The sequence below is a fragment of the Salvelinus fontinalis genome, chromosome 9 (assembly GCF_029448725.1).
Source record: "Salvelinus fontinalis isolate EN_2023a chromosome 9, ASM2944872v1, whole genome shotgun sequence".
Classification (NCBI taxonomy): domain Eukaryota; kingdom Metazoa; phylum Chordata; class Actinopteri; order Salmoniformes; family Salmonidae; genus Salvelinus; species Salvelinus fontinalis.
The window spans coordinates 58,831,360-58,850,961 of NC_074673.1; the positions used below are offsets into that span (position 1 = coordinate 58,831,360).

The window sequence follows — 19,602 nt, forward strand, 5'->3', positions numbered from 1 at the left end:
GAATAACAGACTGGAAGCTTCAAAAGTAGGGTGGTGCTTGGAATCATTGTTCTTCCTCTGTCAACCATGGTTACCTGCAAGGAAACATGTGCCGTCATCATTGCTTTGCACAAAATGGGCTTCACAGGCAAGGATATTGCTGCCAGTAAGATTGCACCTAAATCAACCATTTATCGGATCATCAAGAACTTCAAGGAGAGAGGTTCAATTGTTGTGAAGAAAGCTTCAGGGCACCCAAGAAAGTCCAGCAAGCGCCAGGACCATCTCCTAAAGTTGATTCAGCTGCGGGATCGGGGCACCACCAGTACAGAGCTTGCTCAGGAATGGCAGCAGGCAGGTGTGAGTGCATCTGCACACACAGTGAGGCAAAGACTTTTGGAGGATGGCCTGGTGTCAAGAAGGGCAGCAAAGAAGCCACTTCTCTCCAGGAAAAACATCAGGGACAGACTGATAATCTGCAAAAGGTACAGTGATTGGACTGCTGAGGAAGTCATTTTCTCTGATGAATCCCCTTTCCAATTGTTTGGGGCATCCGGAGAAAAACTTGTCCGGAGAAGACAAGGTGAGCGCTAGCATCAGTCCTGTGTCATGCCAACAGTAAAGCATCCTGAGACCATTCAAGTGTGGGGTTGCCAACCTTGTGTCTACCTTCTTGCTTAGTGAGTTTATAGCAGCCAGTACGTCACTTTGAGTAGGTTATGTGGGGAACTCTTGGGAGCTAGTATCTTCAGCTAACTCCTCGTGGGTCGGCGATGTTGAAATTGGTTCGTTTTCTATCTCATTCAAATGATCTTGTTTAGCACCCCCTGTTTTTGTGCCTTTTCCCGACAATGTTTGAAGTTATAGGTTGTGAGAGGTTAAGATAAATATGAATTTGTTTCAAAATTGAGCGGAGCTCTAGCAAAGCACGTCTACTCGATAGCACACTCTCTAGCGCCTCCGAAGTCATGGGTCTTAAAGAGACAGTGCACACTTTTGTAAAAATAAGATATTACTTTTTCTATGCAAATAGTGTCGATCAGTGCAATAAAATCAGTCCCAGGTGGAAGGGAAACAGATTGTCATCTGTAGTCCAATGAAATCAGCCAAAACAAGCTCAATAACTTCAATGCATGTACACACTCCTGTTGAATATGCATTTACCTGTATTGTGAATAGGCCTAGGCTACAGTACATCTTGATTTACCCAGTTTATCACTAGACTAGAGATTTACCATTCAAATGAATGATTACCATTATGTTATGTAGATAAAATCTGTTAAAAAAAAGTGAAAATAAAATAGATTGTATGATTATATAATTAATTTTCTCGAATGTATGCATATTTTTTATTTTATTTTGTATGATATTGAACTCAAAAGATATGTCTAGATCAGCTGCTATTCTGTGACTTTGACCAATACACCTTTTTTTCCGTGGTATCGTTTTGGTATCGAGTATCGTGATGGTATCGTGTATCACAATACTTAACCTTGTATTGGTATTGAAGTCAAAATTCTGGTATCGTGACAACACTATTCCCTACTGTACAGTATGCAGTGCACTGCTTTTTGATCAGGGCACATGAGCCTTTCTTGGTGCAGCTTTCTAGTCCCCTTATTGTGGAATCAGTACCTCAGTTTCCATTCAATTGGCGACAGATTTTCACGGGAATGTTTTCAACATTTTCCTTCCAGAGATGTGTTTCCATCAAATTGAGTTGTTGCAGCTAAAAGGCTGTGCGTGATGAAGTAGTGCACATAAAACTACTATTTTGTTAAATTCCCATGTACCTCAAAATTCAAAAGGCACTCGCATATCCGAGCAATCTTTTTTGCAGGTGCATGGTAACAGTTGAACAAGACGAAGGAAAAAGGAAACCGCACACTGCTCTTGATAGTATCACTGATCTTTAATAAACTTACGTATCGGCCTCACGGCCTTCGTCAGAGCTTAGGTACCGAAAAAAATTGTTAAATGGGTGTCCATCGCATTTTCAACTCTACTGATGGTTTTCTCACAAAAATGTTATGTTATGTAGTGAGTGGGCACACTCTGGTATTGGCACGTGTGCTCTAGCCAACAGCGCAGCAGATTATTTGTATTTGTCAAATGGTAGCCAAGCATCGATGATTCAGTCACCAGAATAAGACCCCTCAATATTTATTGGAAAGGAGCAACAAGTTCATCACCTTGCACTTTCACCACCCTGTGACGTTCTTCATAACTTATTTCATCTGTAGCCTAATAAACTACATGCTTCCCGATGAGTCGTAGTGGGAGGACCACATGTCAGCACGTGTCTCCAAGTTTACTTCGATATGAGGTAAATATATCCATATTTGCGCATACATTTTCCTCTGACATTTCTCGTGTAATTAATTTTACCGACACAAAAGACCCCACCTTGTCTAGCGTATTTGGTTATGTCGACATTTGGAAAGTTTACTGAAAAATGTTCTGTTTCCATCAGACCTGTCCTGAAAATTTTATCTGACATGTACTTTACTCACATAAAAAGATTGGATGGAAACCTGGTTAGTGACACATTTTTTACCTGATAATTATCTTGGGTGCTATGGTCTGGAAGTCTGTTCATGTGCTCCCTCTCCACAAAGATGGTGACCCCTCTGACTTTAATAATATTCACCTGATCTCTAGATTTCTTTTTAATCAACACTCAACTTAGATATTTTCTTGCTTCAAAGTGTATTCTAAGTGTCTATCAGTCTGGTTTCATATCTGCTGCCTCCTTAAATTACATTTTAAATTGCATGGATAAAAAGTTAACTTTCAGAAAGCATATTGATGAGTTAGTTAAGAAGTTAGGAATTAAAATGGACTTCCTTAATAGGAATAGGGCACGCCTTTCATTAAATAGCAGAAAACAAATCATTCAGTCGTACCGGTTATAGATTATGGTGATATTGTGTATATGAATGCAGCTTCCACTGTGTTTGGACACAGTTTATAATACACTTTATTATGGGCGACAGGTTCTGTACACATCATTGCCTTCGTTTTCAGAAAGTAGTCTGGCCCTCTTTGAAGTCTCGTAGATCGATGCATTGCAATCTTTTTGTTTTTGAAGCCATCTTGCATAAACTTCTGCTGTACCTTACTTCAGGGGTTCCCAAACTTTTTCACTCAGACCCCCCTTCCAACATTGGCGAACATCCCGCGACCCCCCCTGCCCTTGTGCACGCGCGCACACACCACATTTATTTCTATGGGCACAAGCACTGTTCATGACACACACTGTTCACACCCCTCTTGTTGGCGTCCCCACAGTTTGGGAACCTGTGCCTAACTTCACTGTTAACCTATAAACATACAAACTACCAAGGATTGCTAACTCTGAAGATCCCTTCGATATCCAATTAGTTACTTAAATCTGCTTTTAGTTCTTTTGCGCCTTACTTGTGAAATAATTCCCTAAACTCTCTAAAATTAGAAGAGTTGGTGCCTGTAGAGCAATTCAGATGGCTGATAGAATACTTTTATAACTGAAGAATGTGTCTGTTTTATAGGATTTTGTTTCGCATTTTGATGCGAGTATTAGTAGCACCTGCTCTTTCCATGACATAGACGTACCAGGTGAACCCTGGTGAAAGCTATGATCCCTTATTTATGTAATTTGTTAAACCCACTTCAAGCAGTGTTGTTCGAAGGGGAGGAGACAGTTTAAATAAGGATTTTTAAGCCTTGAGACAATTGAGACATGGATTGTGTATGTACAGGGCATTCGGAAAGTATTCAGACCCCTTGACTTTTTCCACATTATATTAAGTTACAGCCTTATTCTAAAATGGATTAAATGTTTTTTTCCCCCTCATCAATTTACACACAATAGCCCATAATGACAAAGCAAAAACAGGTTTTTAGACATTTTTGAAACAAACAAAAAAATACAAAAATAAACTGAAACATCACATATAAAGTATTCAGAACCTTTACTCAGTACTTTGTAGAAGCACTGTTGGCAGCGATTAGAGCCCCGAGTCTTCTTGGGTATGAAGCTACAAGCTCAGCACACCGGTATTTGTTGAGTTTCTCCCATTCTTCTCTGCAGATCCTCTCAAGCACTCTCAGGCTGCAAAGCTATTTTCAGGTCTCTCCAGAGATGTTCGATAGGGTTCAAGTCCGGGCTCTGGCTGGGCCACTCACGGACATTCAGAGACTTGTCCCGAAGCCACTACTGTGTTGTCTTGGCTGTGTGCTTAGATTCGTTGTCCTGTTGGAAGGTGAACCTTCACCCTAGTCTGAGGTCCTGAGTGCTCTGGAGCAGGTTATCATCAAGGATCTCTCTGTTCTTTGCTCCGTTCATCTTTCCCTTGATCCTGACTAGTATCCCAGTCCCTGAAAAACGTCCCCACAGCATGATATTGCCACCAACATGCTTTACCATAGGGATGGTGCCAAGTTTCCTCCAGACGTGATGCTTGGCATTCAGGCCAAAGAGTTCAATCTTGGTTTCATCAGACCAGAGAATCTTGTTTCTCATTGTCTGAGTCCTTTAGGTGCTTTTTGGCACTCTCCAAGCTGGCTGTCACATGCCTTTTACTGAGGAGTGGCTTCCGTCTGGCCACTCTACCATAAAGGCCTGATTGGTGGAGTACTGCATGGATGGTTATCCTTCTGGAAGGTTCTCCCATCTCCACAGAGGAACTCTGGAGCTCTGTCAGAGTGACCATCGGGTTCTTGCTCACATCTCTTCTCCCCCGATTTCTCAGTTTGGTCGGGCAGCCAGTTCTAGGGAGTCTTGGTGGTTCCAAACTTTTCAACCATTTAAGAATGATGGAGGACACTGTTCTTGGGGACCTTCAATGCTGCAGAATGTTTTAGTACCCTTCCCCAGATCGGTGCCTCAACACAATTCTGTCTCGGAGCTCTACGGACAATTCCTTTGACCTCATGGCTTGGTTTTTGCTCTGACATGCACTCTCAACTGTGGGACCTTATATAGACAGGTGTGTGCCTTTCCAAATCATGTAAAATCAATGGAATTTGCCACAGTGGACTCCAATCAAGTTGTAGAAACATCTAAAGGATGATCAATGGAAACAGGATGTACCTGAACTCAATTTCGAGTCTCATAGCAATGGGTCTGAATATTGTATGTAAATATTGTATTTCAGTTTTTATTTTCGCTTTGTCATTATGGTGTATTGTGTGTAGATTGATGAGGAAAACAAATATTGAATCCAGTTTAAGGCTGTAACGTACAAAATGTGGAAAAAGTCAAGGGGTCTGAATACGTTCCGAATGCAGCGTATGCCATTCAGAGGGTGAATGGGCAAGATAAATGATTTAAGTGCCTTTGAACGGGGTACGGTAGTAGGTGCTAGGCACACTGGTTTGAGTGCATGAAGAACTGCAAAGCGGCTGGATTTTTCATGCTCAACAGTTTCCCATGTGAATCAGGAATTGTGTACCACCCAAACGACATCCAGACAACTTGACAAACTGTAGCAACAATGGGAGTCAACATGGGATAGCGTCCTGTAGATCCGTTTCAACACCTTGTAGAGTCCATGCCCCGACAAATTGAAGCTGTTCTAAGGGAAAAAGGGGGTGAAACTCAATATTAGGAAGGTGTTCCTAATGTTTCGAACACTCAGTGAACATCATTTGTCAAGACACACATAGAGCCTGCAGCAGCACTCAGTAGTGAAGGACAGAGAAATTGGTATAAAAGAGCTTTTTCCTCAATATTAAGTATTAAACTAAATCAAAAGTGGTGGAGTTGCAGCTCAATATTGATGGTGTTTCTAATGTTTTGTTCACTCAGTTGATGTGTATATCGATGTGTACAGCGTTAGGTTCTAAACAAACAGTGTAAAAACTCAAACGGATGACTTGGAAAAGCTCAAACCAAGTTTATTCACCCACGGGGTCAAACACCTGCAAAGACATGTTTACACAAGCACATACAGTACCAGTCAAAAGTGGACAACTCTACTCATTCAAGGGTTTTCCTTTATTTTTACTATTTTCTACATTATAGAATTATAGTGAAGACACCAAAACTATGAAATAACACATATGGAATCATATAGTAACCAAAAAAGTGACTACATGTTAAACAAATCAAAATATATTTTAGATTCTTCAAAGTGTTCATCCTTTGCCTTGACAGCTTTGCACACTCTTGGCATTCTCTCAACCAGCTAGATGAGGAATGCTGTACCAACAGTCTTGAAGGAGTTCCTGCATATGCTGAACACTTGTTGGCTACTTTTCCTTCGCTCAGCGGTCCAATTCATCCCAAACCATCTCAATTGGCTGTGACTGTGGAGGCCAGGTCATCTGATGCAGCACTCCATCACTCTCCTTACACAGCCTGGAAGTGTGTTGGGTCATTGTCCTGTTGAAAAACAAATGATAGTCCCACTAAGCGCAAACCAGATGGGATGGTGTATCGCTGCAGAATGTTGTGGTAGTCATGCTGGTTAAGTGGGCCTTGAATTCTATATAAATCAAACACAGTGTCACCAGTAAAGCACCCCCACACCATCACACCTTCTCCTCCATGCTTCACGGTGGAAACCACACATGCAGAGATCATCCATTCACCTACATCTGCATCTCACAAAAGGCGGCAGGTAGCCTGGTGGTTAGAGCGTTGGACTAGTAACTGAAAGGTTGCAAGCTCAAATCCCTGAGCTGACAAGGTAAAAAATCTGTCGTTCTGCCTCTGAACAAGGCAGTTAACCTACTGATCCTAGGCTGTCATTGAAAATAAGAATGTGTTCTTTACTGACTTGCCTAGTTAAAATAAAATAATAAAATAATTGAAGACAAGGTGGTTGGAAGAAAAATCTCAAATTTGGACACATCAGACCAAAGGACATATTTCCACTGGTCTAATGTCCATTGCGTGTGTTTCTTTGCCCAAGCTAGTCTCTTCTTATTATTGTCCTTTAGTTTCTTTGCAGCAATTCAACCATGAAGGCCTGATTCACGCTGTCTCCTCTGAACAGTTGATGTTGAGATGTGTCTGTTATTTGGGCTGCAATCTGAGGTGCAGTTAACTCGAATGAATTTATCCTCTGCAGCAGAGGTAACTCTGGGTCTTCCTTTCCTTTGGCCGTCCTCATGAGAGCCAGTTTCATCATAGCGCTTGATGGTTTTTGCGACTGCACTTGAAGTTCTTGAAATGTTCCGTGTTGACTGACCTTCATGTCTTAAAGTAATGATGTGCTGTACTGTCATTTCTCTTTGCTTATTTGAGCTGTTGTTGTCATAATATGAACTTGGTCTTTTACTAAATAGGGTTATCTTCTGTATACCCCCCCCCCCCCCACCTTGTCACAACACAGCTGATTGGCTTGGACACATTAAAAAGGAAAGAAATTCCACAAATTAACTTTTAACAAAAATTGAAATTACATGTTAATTGAAATTAATTCCAGGTGACTACCTAATGAAGCTGGCTGAGAGAATGCCAAGCGTGTGCAAAGCTGTTATCAAGGCAAAGGATGAACACTTTTAAGAATCTAAAATATAAAATATATTTTGATTTGTTTAACACTTTTTTGGCTACTACATGATTCTATATGTGTTATTTCATAGTTTTGATGTTTCCACTTTAATTTACAATGCAGAAAATAGTACAAATAAAGAAACACCCTTGAATGAGTAGGTGTGTCCAAGCTTTTTGACTGGTGCAGTATATTTATACCCTCCTACTAGGTAGAGTCAAGTCCTTGCACATGTAGACTGCCAATACATCTCTGTTGCTAGTCATGATCTTAATTTGTTCCTCTCACTGGTGTAGTCATGGCCCGGCCTCCTGCTAGAACATTTGTGTGCATGTAAGTCTATGTGTGTTCCATGTCACTTCATCTGACCTGACCTCGGGCGGAATTCCTTACTCCTCCCTTATCCACGGCTGTCCTACATTATAAGTGACTGAAACCAGACTGTTGCCCTTTGCCTCCCTCCATAGGATCCATGAGATTTAAGAATAACATGTTTGACAGAATGTAAACTTTTTGCCTCCCCCCCATTGTCTCACTCAGTAACTTTCCATACACCTAATTTTTATCCACCCTCCATTGACCCCAACATATACAGTCATTATGCATGTCAAGTAATCAATAAGTTCTAGTATGGTAACATGAATAAGTGTATTTCAAGATAAAATACAACAATAGTGTATATTGGTGTGTATTGATGTGTATGTCTTATACAGGGATCATCTGTAAAAAAGACATTGGTCTCAGCATGACTCCCTGTCAAATTAAAGGTTGAATAAATAGGGCTCTGATCAAAAGTAATGCACTCAATAGGGAATAGGGTGCCATTTGGAACACAACCATGAGTGGCGCAGCAGTCTAAGGCACTGCATCTCAGTGCAGGAGGTGTCACTATAGTACCTGATTTGAATCCAGGCTGTATCACATCCGGCTGTGATTGGGAGTCCCACAGGGTGGCACACAATTGGCCAAGCATCGTCCGGATTTAGCCAGAGTTGGCCATCATTGTAAATAAGAATTTGTTCTAAACGTCTTAAGGATCTGACCCTTTTTTAAATTTTATTTTGCCTAAAATGACATACCCAAATCTAACTGCCTGTAGCTCAGGACCTGGGGCAAGGATATGCATATTCTTGAGACCATTTGAAAGGAAATACTTTGAAGTTTGTAGGAGAATATAACACATTAGATCTGGTAAAAGATGCAAGAGAAAGGCCATAATGCATTATTCCAGCCCAGGCACAATTTACATTTTGGCCACTAGATGGCAGCAGTGTATGTGCAAAGTTTTAGACTGATTCAATGAACCTGTTCAAAACTTTGTATCGATACTGCCCAAATGTGCCTAATTGGTTTATTAATACATTTTCAAGTTCATAATTGTGCACTCTGCTCAAACAATAGCATGATATTCTTTCACTGTAATAGCTACTGTAAATTGGACAGTGCAGTTAGATTAACAAGAATTTAAGCTTTATGCCCATGTCAGATATGTCTATGTCCTGGGATTTTTGTTTGTTACTTACAACCTCATGCTAATCACATATTCTGTGCACTGCAAGTGATACCACTTTTCTATTATTGCACTTTTTGATTTATACAGTGAAAGAGTAACGGTACAATCTTTCCCTTTACCCCTCTCTCATATTCTCCATCATTTTCATCTGCTTTTTCGTCCTATAATCTGCATATTTTTCCCTCTTCCTCTTTACCATAATCCATCACTCTACTTTCATCTATGCCTGTACTTTCTTCCATTTCTATGTCCTTTGGATGCTTTTTCCCTTCTCTCTCTTTTCTCCATAACTGTCATCCCTGTCTCAACCACCCCCCACTGACCATGTTCTCTGTCCTTCTCCAGGAGGATGAGTCCAATGCTGTTGGAGCTGACCCCAGAGACCATGCCCACATCAGGAAGTTTCTCAGCCAGCGCCACAAGAAGTTGCCATGGAAACTTGAGGTAAGTTCACAGGATAGGATTTAGTTTTTGGTCTCTCTGTTGTATTTAAATCCGCTCTGAGACCAGGTCCCTTATTAACAAAACATCCCAGTGTAGGAGTGCTGATCTAGAATCAGGTGCCGCCTACCCCAGTGATATACATTTTTATGATCTAAATGTAAAAAAACTGATCAGAAATCTGTCTCCCTCGCTTAGTATCTGAGAAACTTATCTGAATAACAAACCTGCAATGAAGCCTCTTAAAGACTTGGCTAAGCCACACACCTGGATTGAAATCAGCCGTTTCCAGCTACAATAGTCATTTACAACATTAACAATGTCTACACTGTGTTTGTGATCAATTTCATGTTTTTTTAATGGACAAAACATGAGCTTTTCTTTCAAAAACAAGGACATTTCTAAGTGGCCCCAAACTTTTGAACGGTAGTGTATATACAGTGCATTCGGAAAGTATTCAGACGCCTTCCATTTTCCACATTTAGTTCTGTTACAGCATTATTCTAAAAAACAAATCTCATTAGTGTACCCATAATGACGAAGCGAAAACAGGTGTTTTGAAATTGCTGCAAATATATATATATATAAGTACATTTGGCAGCGACGACAGGCTCGACTCTTCTTGGGTATGACATAGTTTTCCCCATTCTTCTCTGCAGATCCTGTTGTGGAATATTCTAATTCAGTGAGAGAGACTTTGTCGTTTCTTCAAAACATTCATCTTCATTAATTATTGCAATAATGAAGCTGGTCGATCCCACACTCTGAAGTGTGATGCCGAGAGCTCGACGAGCAGAACTGAGCCACATTATTTTATAGTTAAGACACATCCTCCTTAACACGTGACAAAACAACAGATGTCTGGAATAGGTCAAAAAGGTTAGGATTTGTATGTGAGAAAGGAGTATCCCAGATAGCATTTCTTATGAAGACTGTTCCAATTGTATAGAAACCAGGGTTTGTCCCCTAAGACAAGGTTCCTCCCATCAGCCATCCACACGAGAGACATCTCCAACCCTGGTACCTACCTCACAGTATACAAACACCAACTCATTCTGTGGAATGCAAGCTGTAGGTTTTATCACCAAGCCATCAATAATCAATTGCTAGCGCCAAGCCCCAGAGGCCCAACTCAGTCCCACAGACACAGATGAGAGAGTACTCATCAAACCTTATTTGATGCATAAACAGTCTGAAAACATCATCTTGTAATTTTTCTACCATAATCCTCTCAAGCTCGGTCAGATTGGATGGGAAGCGTTGCTACACAGCCATTTGCAGGTCTCTCCAGAGACATTAGATCGGGTTCAAGTCCAGGCTCTGGCTGTGCCACTCAAGGACATTCAGAGACTTGTCCCAAAGCCACTCCTTTGTTGTCTTGGCCGTGTGCTAGGGTCGTTGTTCTATTGGGAGGTAAACATCCCTGTAGGATTCACTGTAGGGATGGTGCCAGGTTTCTTCCAGACGTGACGCTCGGCATTCATGCCAATGAGTTCAATATTGGTCTCATCAGACCAGAGAATCTTGCTTCTTATGGACTGAGAGTCCTTTAGGTGCCTTTTGGCAAACTCCAAGTGGGCTGTCATGTGCCTTTTACTGGGTAGTGGCTTCCGTCTGGTTACTACCATGAAGACCTGATTGGTGGAGTGCTGCAGAGACGGTTGTCCATCTGGAAGATTCTCCCATCTCCACAGAGGAACTCTAGAGCTCTATCAGAGTGACCATTGGGTTCTTGGTCACCTCCCTGACCAAGGCCCTTCTCACCAGTTTGCTTAGTTTGGCCGGGCGGCCAGCTCTAGGAAGAGCATTGCTGGTTCTAAACTTCTTCCATTTAAGAATGGAGGCGACTGTGTTCTTGGGGAACTTCAATGCTGCAGACATGTTATGGTATCCTTCCCCAGAGCTGTGCCTCGAAAACAATCCTGTCTCAGAGCACTACGGACAATTCTTCGACATCATGTCTTGGTTTTTGCTCTGAAATGCACTGTAAACTATGGAACCTTATATAGACAGGTGTGTGCCTTTCCAAATCATGTCCAATCAATGGAATTTACCACAGGTAGACTCCAATCAAATTGTAGAAACATCTCAAGGATGATCAATGGAAACAGGATGCACCTGAGTTCATTTTCGAGTCTCACAGCAAAGGGTCTGAATACTTATTTAAATACATATTATAATTTTTTATAAATTGGCAAAAATTTGTAAAAACCTGTTTTCGCTTTGTCAGTATGTGGTATTGTATGTAGATTGCTGAGGATTAAACTTTTTTTTTTAATCCATTGTACAATAAAGCTGTAATGTAAAATAATTTGGAAAAAGTCAAGGGGTCTGAGTGCTTTCCAAAGGCACTGTACCCTTTGAAAAAAATGATTTTATTCAAGAAAATGAATCACAAGTAATGATAGGTCAGCAAATAATTGCTACTAAAGGTCTTTTTTACATTGTAATTCAAGAGACGGCGTTGTCTCTCCATGTTGTCCTTTTTTAGTGGGCCCTGGTCAAAATAGGAAATAGGGGGGCATTTGCTTTGCAGACTTAAACTGTCATTTCCTCACATTAGAGCCTGAGTAGTGAAAATATACTCTCCATCTATTTTGCATTAGCTTGTGGATGAGGACGTTTCTCCCAAAAACATTTTTTCACCTTCTAAAATGTCACTTTAGACATGAGCACTAGAAGGTACTCTAATTTCCAAGCTGTAAGCAGTTCGGACACGCATGTACGCACTTATACGCACACACAGACAGACATACACACACAGACATCTAACTGCTATAACAATAGGGAACAGAAGGCAGGCCAATTAAGCAGAGAAAGTGTGATAAGAAGAGCCGTGCTCGATGTGTAACCTGCTCAGCACAGTGTAATGAACTCTGTCCGCGGAGGCCCTGTGTGTCTCAGAGGACCTAATGCAAAGCACATCTGTGAACTGGTCAAGCGAGAAGACAACCCGACCAATTTAGCCTTTATTATTTCAATGGCTCTCTGGTCAGTTGTGTGTGTGTGTGTGTGTGTGTGTGTGTGTGTGTGTGTGTGTGTGTGTGTGTGTGTGTGTGTGTGTGTGTGTGTGTGTGTCAGACAAGGACATTCAAGGGTGTGTGATGGAATGTACTTAAACAAGTCTCCACGTCTCAGAAAGTTTACTCCTCGCGTGATCCACCTTCGCTACCCTTTGATCAAGACACACGTCAACAGCCTACTTCCTCCACAAAAGGCAACAATTAAAATATGCCAGGATGCAGTGGGTCCGATACAGTACGGGGAGACACTGTAAAATCTGTATAGTTATTCCACCCATGTTCTCCAAGGCTGTTCGTTCTTCAGTTATTCCACTATTGTTCCCTCAGGGTATCCAAAATAGTGTGCAGAGTGAGTCCACAGAACAGCGATGGGTGTGTAGAGCAGGCATATGGACACAGCTATGGACTTAGAGTGTTACTGACCATTCGGAAATATGTGTATGGTTCCACCTCGTAAGTAAACATAGGATGAATCAGGGTCACCAGAAGATAAAAACATGTGGCGAGCTGCCAATTTCCCCCCATCACTTTCGAATCAGGTGGGGCAACGTCCCACCCCTTTTGATTTAGTCTAATACAAAATAATGAGACAAAATCTTTAAAAAGAGGGGCAAAGTGCCATTTTTTTTTTTTTACCAATTTGCCTCATGATTTGTCAACTCACACACAATTTCTCTGTCCTTCACTTCTGAGTGCTGCTGCAGGCTCTGTGTGTGTCTTGAGGAATGCTGTACACTGAGTGTTCAAAACATTAGGAACACCTTCCTAATATTGAGTTGCACCCCCTTTTGCCCTTAGAACAGCTTCAATTTGTCCGGGCATGGTCTCCACAAGGTTTTCGAAAGCATTACACAGTTTGGCTGGCCCATGTTGACTCCAATGTGTCCCACAATCTTGTCAAGTTGGCTGGATGACCTTTGGGTAGTGGACCCTTCTTAATAACACAGTAAACTGTTGAGCGTTAAAAAAACAGCAGCATTGCAATTCTTGACAGACTCAAACCTGACACTTAAATCGTTTGCCTTGCCCATTCAACTTCAGAATTGCACACATACACAATTACATTTACATTTGAGTAATTTAGCAGATGCTCTTATCTAGAGCGACATACATTAGTGAGTGCATACATCTGTCATACTTTTTCGTATTGGTTCCCCTTCGGGAATCAAACCCACAACCCTGGCGTTGCAAGCACCATGCTTTAGAAACGGAGAAACACGGGACCCAATCCATGTCTCAACTGTTTCCCCATTCATCTACACTGATGAAAGTGGATTTATCAATGGGGAATCATAGCGTTCACCTGGATTCACCTGGTCAGTCTATGTCATGGAAAGAGCAGGTGTTCCTAATGTGTTCCTAATCAGATTCCCGGAACTCTTTTTTCAGACCCTTTTCAGGTGTCCCAACTTTTCTTTCTACAAAAAAGGTAATTTTGTCAGCATGACGCATCAATTCATTTAGGCTACTTGAATGTAGACCCAGTGACAATAGCCGAATGTCATAACACTTTTGGTGTTTTGTAACCGATGGTTCTCTTTCCATTCATCAATTGGCGTGACAAAAATGCTCAGGAAGTCTACTTTTTGAAGTTATGTATTTGACAATGAGATGAAAACATCATGATTGTGTTCACGCCAAATGAAAAGGTAACACTTTTTTTTTTTTTTTACATTAAATGACGTCTTTACTATTAGGCCCATAATAAATAGAAAATGCTAGCGCGTGCACACATAGGCCCCACGGAAAAAATTGAGACCCCCGAATGTCACGGTATAATGTGCACTCTGGCCCGGAAACCCAACTTGTATTTTTACTTAAGTTCTTTACACATTTGCTGCTCAGTAATGATCAATTAGCTAATATAGCAACTAATGAATTTGAAGCAGGGGAATTTCTATCAGAACCAAAATGAATCGAATTTCTTGAAATTTTCCAGTATTGACTGATCTTCATGTCTTAAAGTGATGATGGACTGTCATTTATCTTTGCTTATTTGAGCTGTTCTTGGCATGATATGGACTTGGTATTTTACCAAATAGGTCTATCTTCTGTATACCCCCCCTACCTTGTCACAACACAACCAATTGGCTCAAACACATTAAAAAGGACAAATTCCACAAATGTACTTTTAACAAGGCACAGCTGTTAATTGAAATGCATTCCAGGTGACTACCTCAATAAGCTGGTTGAGAGAATTCCAAGAGTGTGCAAAGCTGTCATCAAGGCAAAGGGTGGCTACTTTGAAGAATCTCAAAAATAAAATATATTTTGATTTGTTTAACACTTTTTTGGTTACTACATGATTCCATATGTGTTATTTAGAGTTTGATGTCTTCACTATTATTCTACAATGTAGAAAATAGTACAAATAATGAAAAAGCCTTGAATGAGTAGGTGTTCTAAAACCTCTGAGGGGCACCAGACCTCTGTGTGTGTGTGTGTGTGTGTGTGTGTGTGTGTGTGTGTGTGTGTGTGTGTGTGTGTGTGTGTGTGTGTGTGTGTGTGTGTGTGTGTGTGTGTGTGTGTTCGTTCTTGACCAGGAGTGCGTTGGACTGGAGTGGGTAGGGGCAGGGTTGAGTGAATCTAGTTGGAGTGACTACCAGCAAACTGGGTACATTCCCAAAACATTAGCTAAGAATCCCATTAAGTTGAGATCTAACAATAGGTGCCCTTCCTTGCTAGTTATTGCAAAACCTTTCTGATCTGTTTTAATCTGTGCTTGAAATTCACTGCTCGACTGAGGGATCTTACTTATATGTGGGGTGTGAGGTAGTCATTCAAAAATCATGTTAAACACTATTATTGCACACAGAGTCCATGCAACTTAGTATGTGACTTGTTAAGCACATTTTTACTCCTGAACTTATTTAGGCAGGTAGCCTAGTGGTTAGAGCGTTGGACCTGTAACCGAAAGGTTTCTAGATTGAATCCTCGAGCTGACAAGGTATAAATCTGTCGTTCTGCCCCTGAACAAGGCAGTTAACCCACTGTTCCTAGGCCATCATTGTAAATAAGAATGTGTTCTTAACTGACTTGCCTAATTAAATAAAAATTAAATGCATTTTAAAAGGCTTGCCGTAACAAAGGGTTTGAATACTTAGTGACATTTTAGCTTTTCCTTTTTTTATGAATTTGTAAACATTTTGAAAAACATAATTCCACTTTGACATGATGGGGTATTTATTGTGTGTAGGCCAGTGACACAAAATATCATTTTATTCCATTTTAATTTCAGGCTGTAAAACAAACATTTGGGGAAAAAGTCAAAGGGTGTGAATAGGCACTGAAGGTAGGAAATACATTTCAACTCATGATATCTACCAGTAAATGCTAAGGCAGCAATAGGTATGCAAACCAGGTATTTAAAAAGTTTAGTCTGAAGTCTTGGTTCCATTTTTGCGTTGTGATATTCAGTTATGAATATTAAATGTTGACCGCAAACCCTGCCATCATATGTGCGTCGCTGTACATTGTAGCCTGCAGTAGGCTACAGAAACACTGCTAGCGAACCACAACAGTCTCTATTGCTAGGTTGCGGAATTGAATTAAAGGGCAATTACACACAAATGCTATGTTGTGAATCGTTTTTTATATTTTTCTGTCAAATACTCTGTGAGTTTCTCTCTGAGGTTGCTATCTATAATGTATCTGCCATTTTTAAAAGTTATTGTTCTCAAAAGTAGAAATTTGTTGAACTAAGCCTTTCGTGAACTAACACTCACACTTTTTCCCCCTCTTACTAGCTCTGACTTTGCTGATAGCTACTATATTGAGAAAACATGCACTTACTATGATTGTGATATGTGGTTGTCCCACCTAGCTATCTTAAGACGAATTTGCTAACTGTAATTCACTCTGGATAAGAGAGTCTACTGAATGACTAAAATGTCAAATGTTTAAAAAAGAGGCATAGTACATTCTTTGTGCATGTCATCCGTCTCTGTGTGGCCCGAGGCCTTAGCTGTGGTCTTATTAGCCCCTCTCTCCAGGCACCACTGTGCCGTGTTGGGTTCCCAGGTGCCAGGGCATAGTGGCAGAGGTCTGAGGGGCACCAGGCTGGCACTGTCAGTGGCACACCATCAGACACACAGAACCAGACTGCTTCCATATGCCAACTGTCACACAGCAGGGATTGCTGAACACACACACATTCCGACACACTTACAGACATGCACAGACAAGCATACACACACAGATGCATATTTACACACGCGCGAGCGCGCACACACACACACACACACACACACACGCACGCGCACACACACACACACACACACACACACACACACACACACACTCCATCTTGTGTGTGTGTGTGTCTGGTCTAGCTCCATCTAGCTCCCCTCACCTGTTCCAACCCAATGCTGCTAAAGAACGGATACTCCATCTCTCACAGCTTCCAAACAGAGCCAGAGATCTACCTTTGAATTAGTGCACCATTTGACTGATATAACTAGCTAAAAGCGAATAACTTTAGTACTGATGAAGGACTTTGCTCCGAAACGTGTTAGCTTTAAATATTGGAATTATTTTTGTAATAATACTATTTTCAATCTAGGCTATATAATTGATGAAAAAACAGACTACTTCTGGAAGCTGTTAGTTCGTTATGTAGATTATTTCTCACGCTGCATACATAGCCTGAGCGGGATCATCTGTCAGGCAGCAAGAGCGTAGCTCCCAACTGGCTGTCAGTGGAGCAGCTCCCAAAAGAATGACAGCAGTAGGGTTCAGTGCCTTCAGAAAGATTTCAAGCCCCTCAACATTTTCCACATTTTGTTACAGTATGTTCCAAGGTGGGATTAAAATGGATTTAATAGCGTCAACGATCTACACAAAATACTCTTATGTCAAAGTGGAAGAAAAATGTGAACAATTGTAAAAAAAAAAAAATACAAAAAAAAAAAAAAAAAATACACACAGTAAATGTATATCTTGAATACATACGTTTTCAACCCCCTGAGTTAGAATCACCTTTGGCAGAGATTACAGCTGTCAGTCGTTCTAGGTAAGTCTCGAAGAGATTTGCACACCTGGATTGTAAAATATTTACCCATTATTATTATTTTAATTCTGCAAGCTCTGCCAAGTTGCTTGCTTGACAGCCAGTTTCAAGTCTTGCCATACATTTCCAAGCCGATTTAAGTCAAAACTGTAATGAGGAACATTCAATGTCGTCTTGGTAAGCAACTCCAGTGTATATTTGGCATTGTGTTTTAGGTTATTGTCTTGCTGAAAATATAATTTGGCTCCAAGTGTCTGTTGGAAAGCAGACTGAAACAGGTTTCCTCTTGGATTTAGCCTGTGCTTAGCTCTTTTACATACATTTTTATTTAAAAAACTGCCTAGTCCTTGCCGATGACAAGCATAACAATAACATGATGCATCCACCACAATGCTTGAAAATATGAAGAGTGGTACTCAGTGATATGAACAAAACACAATATTTTTATTCTGCACAAGCCTCCTACATTTCACTCTGTCATTCATTTTAATATTGTGGAGTAACTACAAAGTTGTTGATCCGTCCTCAGTTTTCTCCTGTCACAGTCGTTCAACTCTGTAACTGTTTTAAAGTATCCATTTTCCTCATGGTGAAATCCCTGAGCAATTTCCTTCCTCTCCGGCAACTGAGTTTGGAAGGACGCCTGGGTGTATTGATTCACCATCCAAAGTGTAATTAATAACTTCACTATGTTCAAAGGGATATTCAATGTCTGCTTTTTTTTACCTATCTAACATTAGGATGATAACATCCCAAAAACACGAAAATAACGTTTTTGGTAACATTATTATTATTTTTACATTATCAACGTTCTACTCACAGTCACTAAAATGCTGTGCACAACGTCTATAACAACCGCCACAGAACGTTCCCCAAAAGTTCTCGTTTGGTTTCCAGGTAAGGTAATAACATCATGTACCAGTAGTGTTTTCCCAGCAAACCAAAATTGTTTCTGTGAAAGTTCGCAGAACATTTGTTCGGTTGTGGCAAATGTTCTCATAACACAAAAACTGTCCAGTCGTGCTGATTTATTATGCAATCTTATGATACAACGTGCAGGATTATGTTTATTGTCATGTGTCGTGGATGCAGTATTGATCTGTTCTGGGAATTCTGTCCGGTCTCTGTGAGTCTATGGCAGCCAAGCTGGAAGGGCTGGCTGTTATTTATAGGGCTGTGATTGGTGGGCCAGTGAAGAAGTTATTGCAGGCCTGGCCATTACTCTGACAGAGAGACTCAGGGGGAAGACAAAGAGACAAATTACAGCAGGCCTGTCAGAGAGGCATACAGAGTGACGGGAGGAGAAGTAGGAAAAAGAAGAAGAAGAAGATGAAGAGTATGGGGGTAAGGAAGAGGAGGAGTGAAACAGCTCCCTCTCGTCTTTCTCTCCCGACCCTCCCTCTCTTTCTCTCTTATCCACACTCTCTCTTTCTGTCCACCCCATCTCTCTCTCTATCTTGTAGAAAAACTCCAAATCCATAGAAGGCAGATAGTTAGGATGCCACGTGGTTGGTTAGTTTTCTGTGCCTCAACCTGTCTCCCGTTGGTGCTCTGTAGACAGGCAGCTGTGGGACTAGAGAATAGAGGAGCGGTCACTGCTTTCCATCTCTGCTATGTTAATAATACAGTTGGAATCAGAAGTTTACATACACTTAGGTTGGAGTTATTAAAACTCGTTTCTCAACCACTCCACAATGTTCTTGTTAACAAACTATAGTTCTGGCAAGTCGGTTAGGACATCTACTTTGTGCATGACACAAGTCATTTTTCCGACAATTGTTTACAGACAGATTATTTCACTCATAACTCACTGTATCACAATTCCAGTGGTCAGAAGTTTACATACACTAAGTTGACTGTGCCTTTCAACAGCTTGGAAAATTCCAGAAAATTATGTCATGGCTTTAGAAGCTTCTGATCTGCTAATTGACATAATTTGAGTCAATTGGAGGTGTACCTGTGGATGTATTTCAAGGCCTACCTTCAAACTCAGTGCCTCTGCTTGACATCATGGGAAAATCAAAAGAAATCATTCAAGACCTCAGAAAATAATTGTAGACCTCCACAAGTCTGGTTCATCATTGGGAGCAATTTCCAAACGCCTGAAGGTACCACGTTCATCTGTACAAACAATAGTACGCAAGTATAAACACC

The 19,602-nt window shown here is 40.9% G+C and overlaps 1 protein-coding gene across 1 annotated transcript in view; it reads left to right on the plus strand.

Moving 5' to 3' along the window:
- Positions 1-19,602, plus strand: part of b4galnt4a (beta-1,4-N-acetyl-galactosaminyl transferase 4a) — a 430,046-nt gene that overhangs the window by 234,739 nt on the left and 175,705 nt on the right. Inside the window, exon 3 of the mRNA XM_055934959.1 lies at positions 9,322-9,420. Coding sequence (XP_055790934.1) covers positions 9,322-9,420 — 99 coding nt within the window. The remainder of the gene's footprint in view (positions 1-9,321; positions 9,421-19,602) is intronic.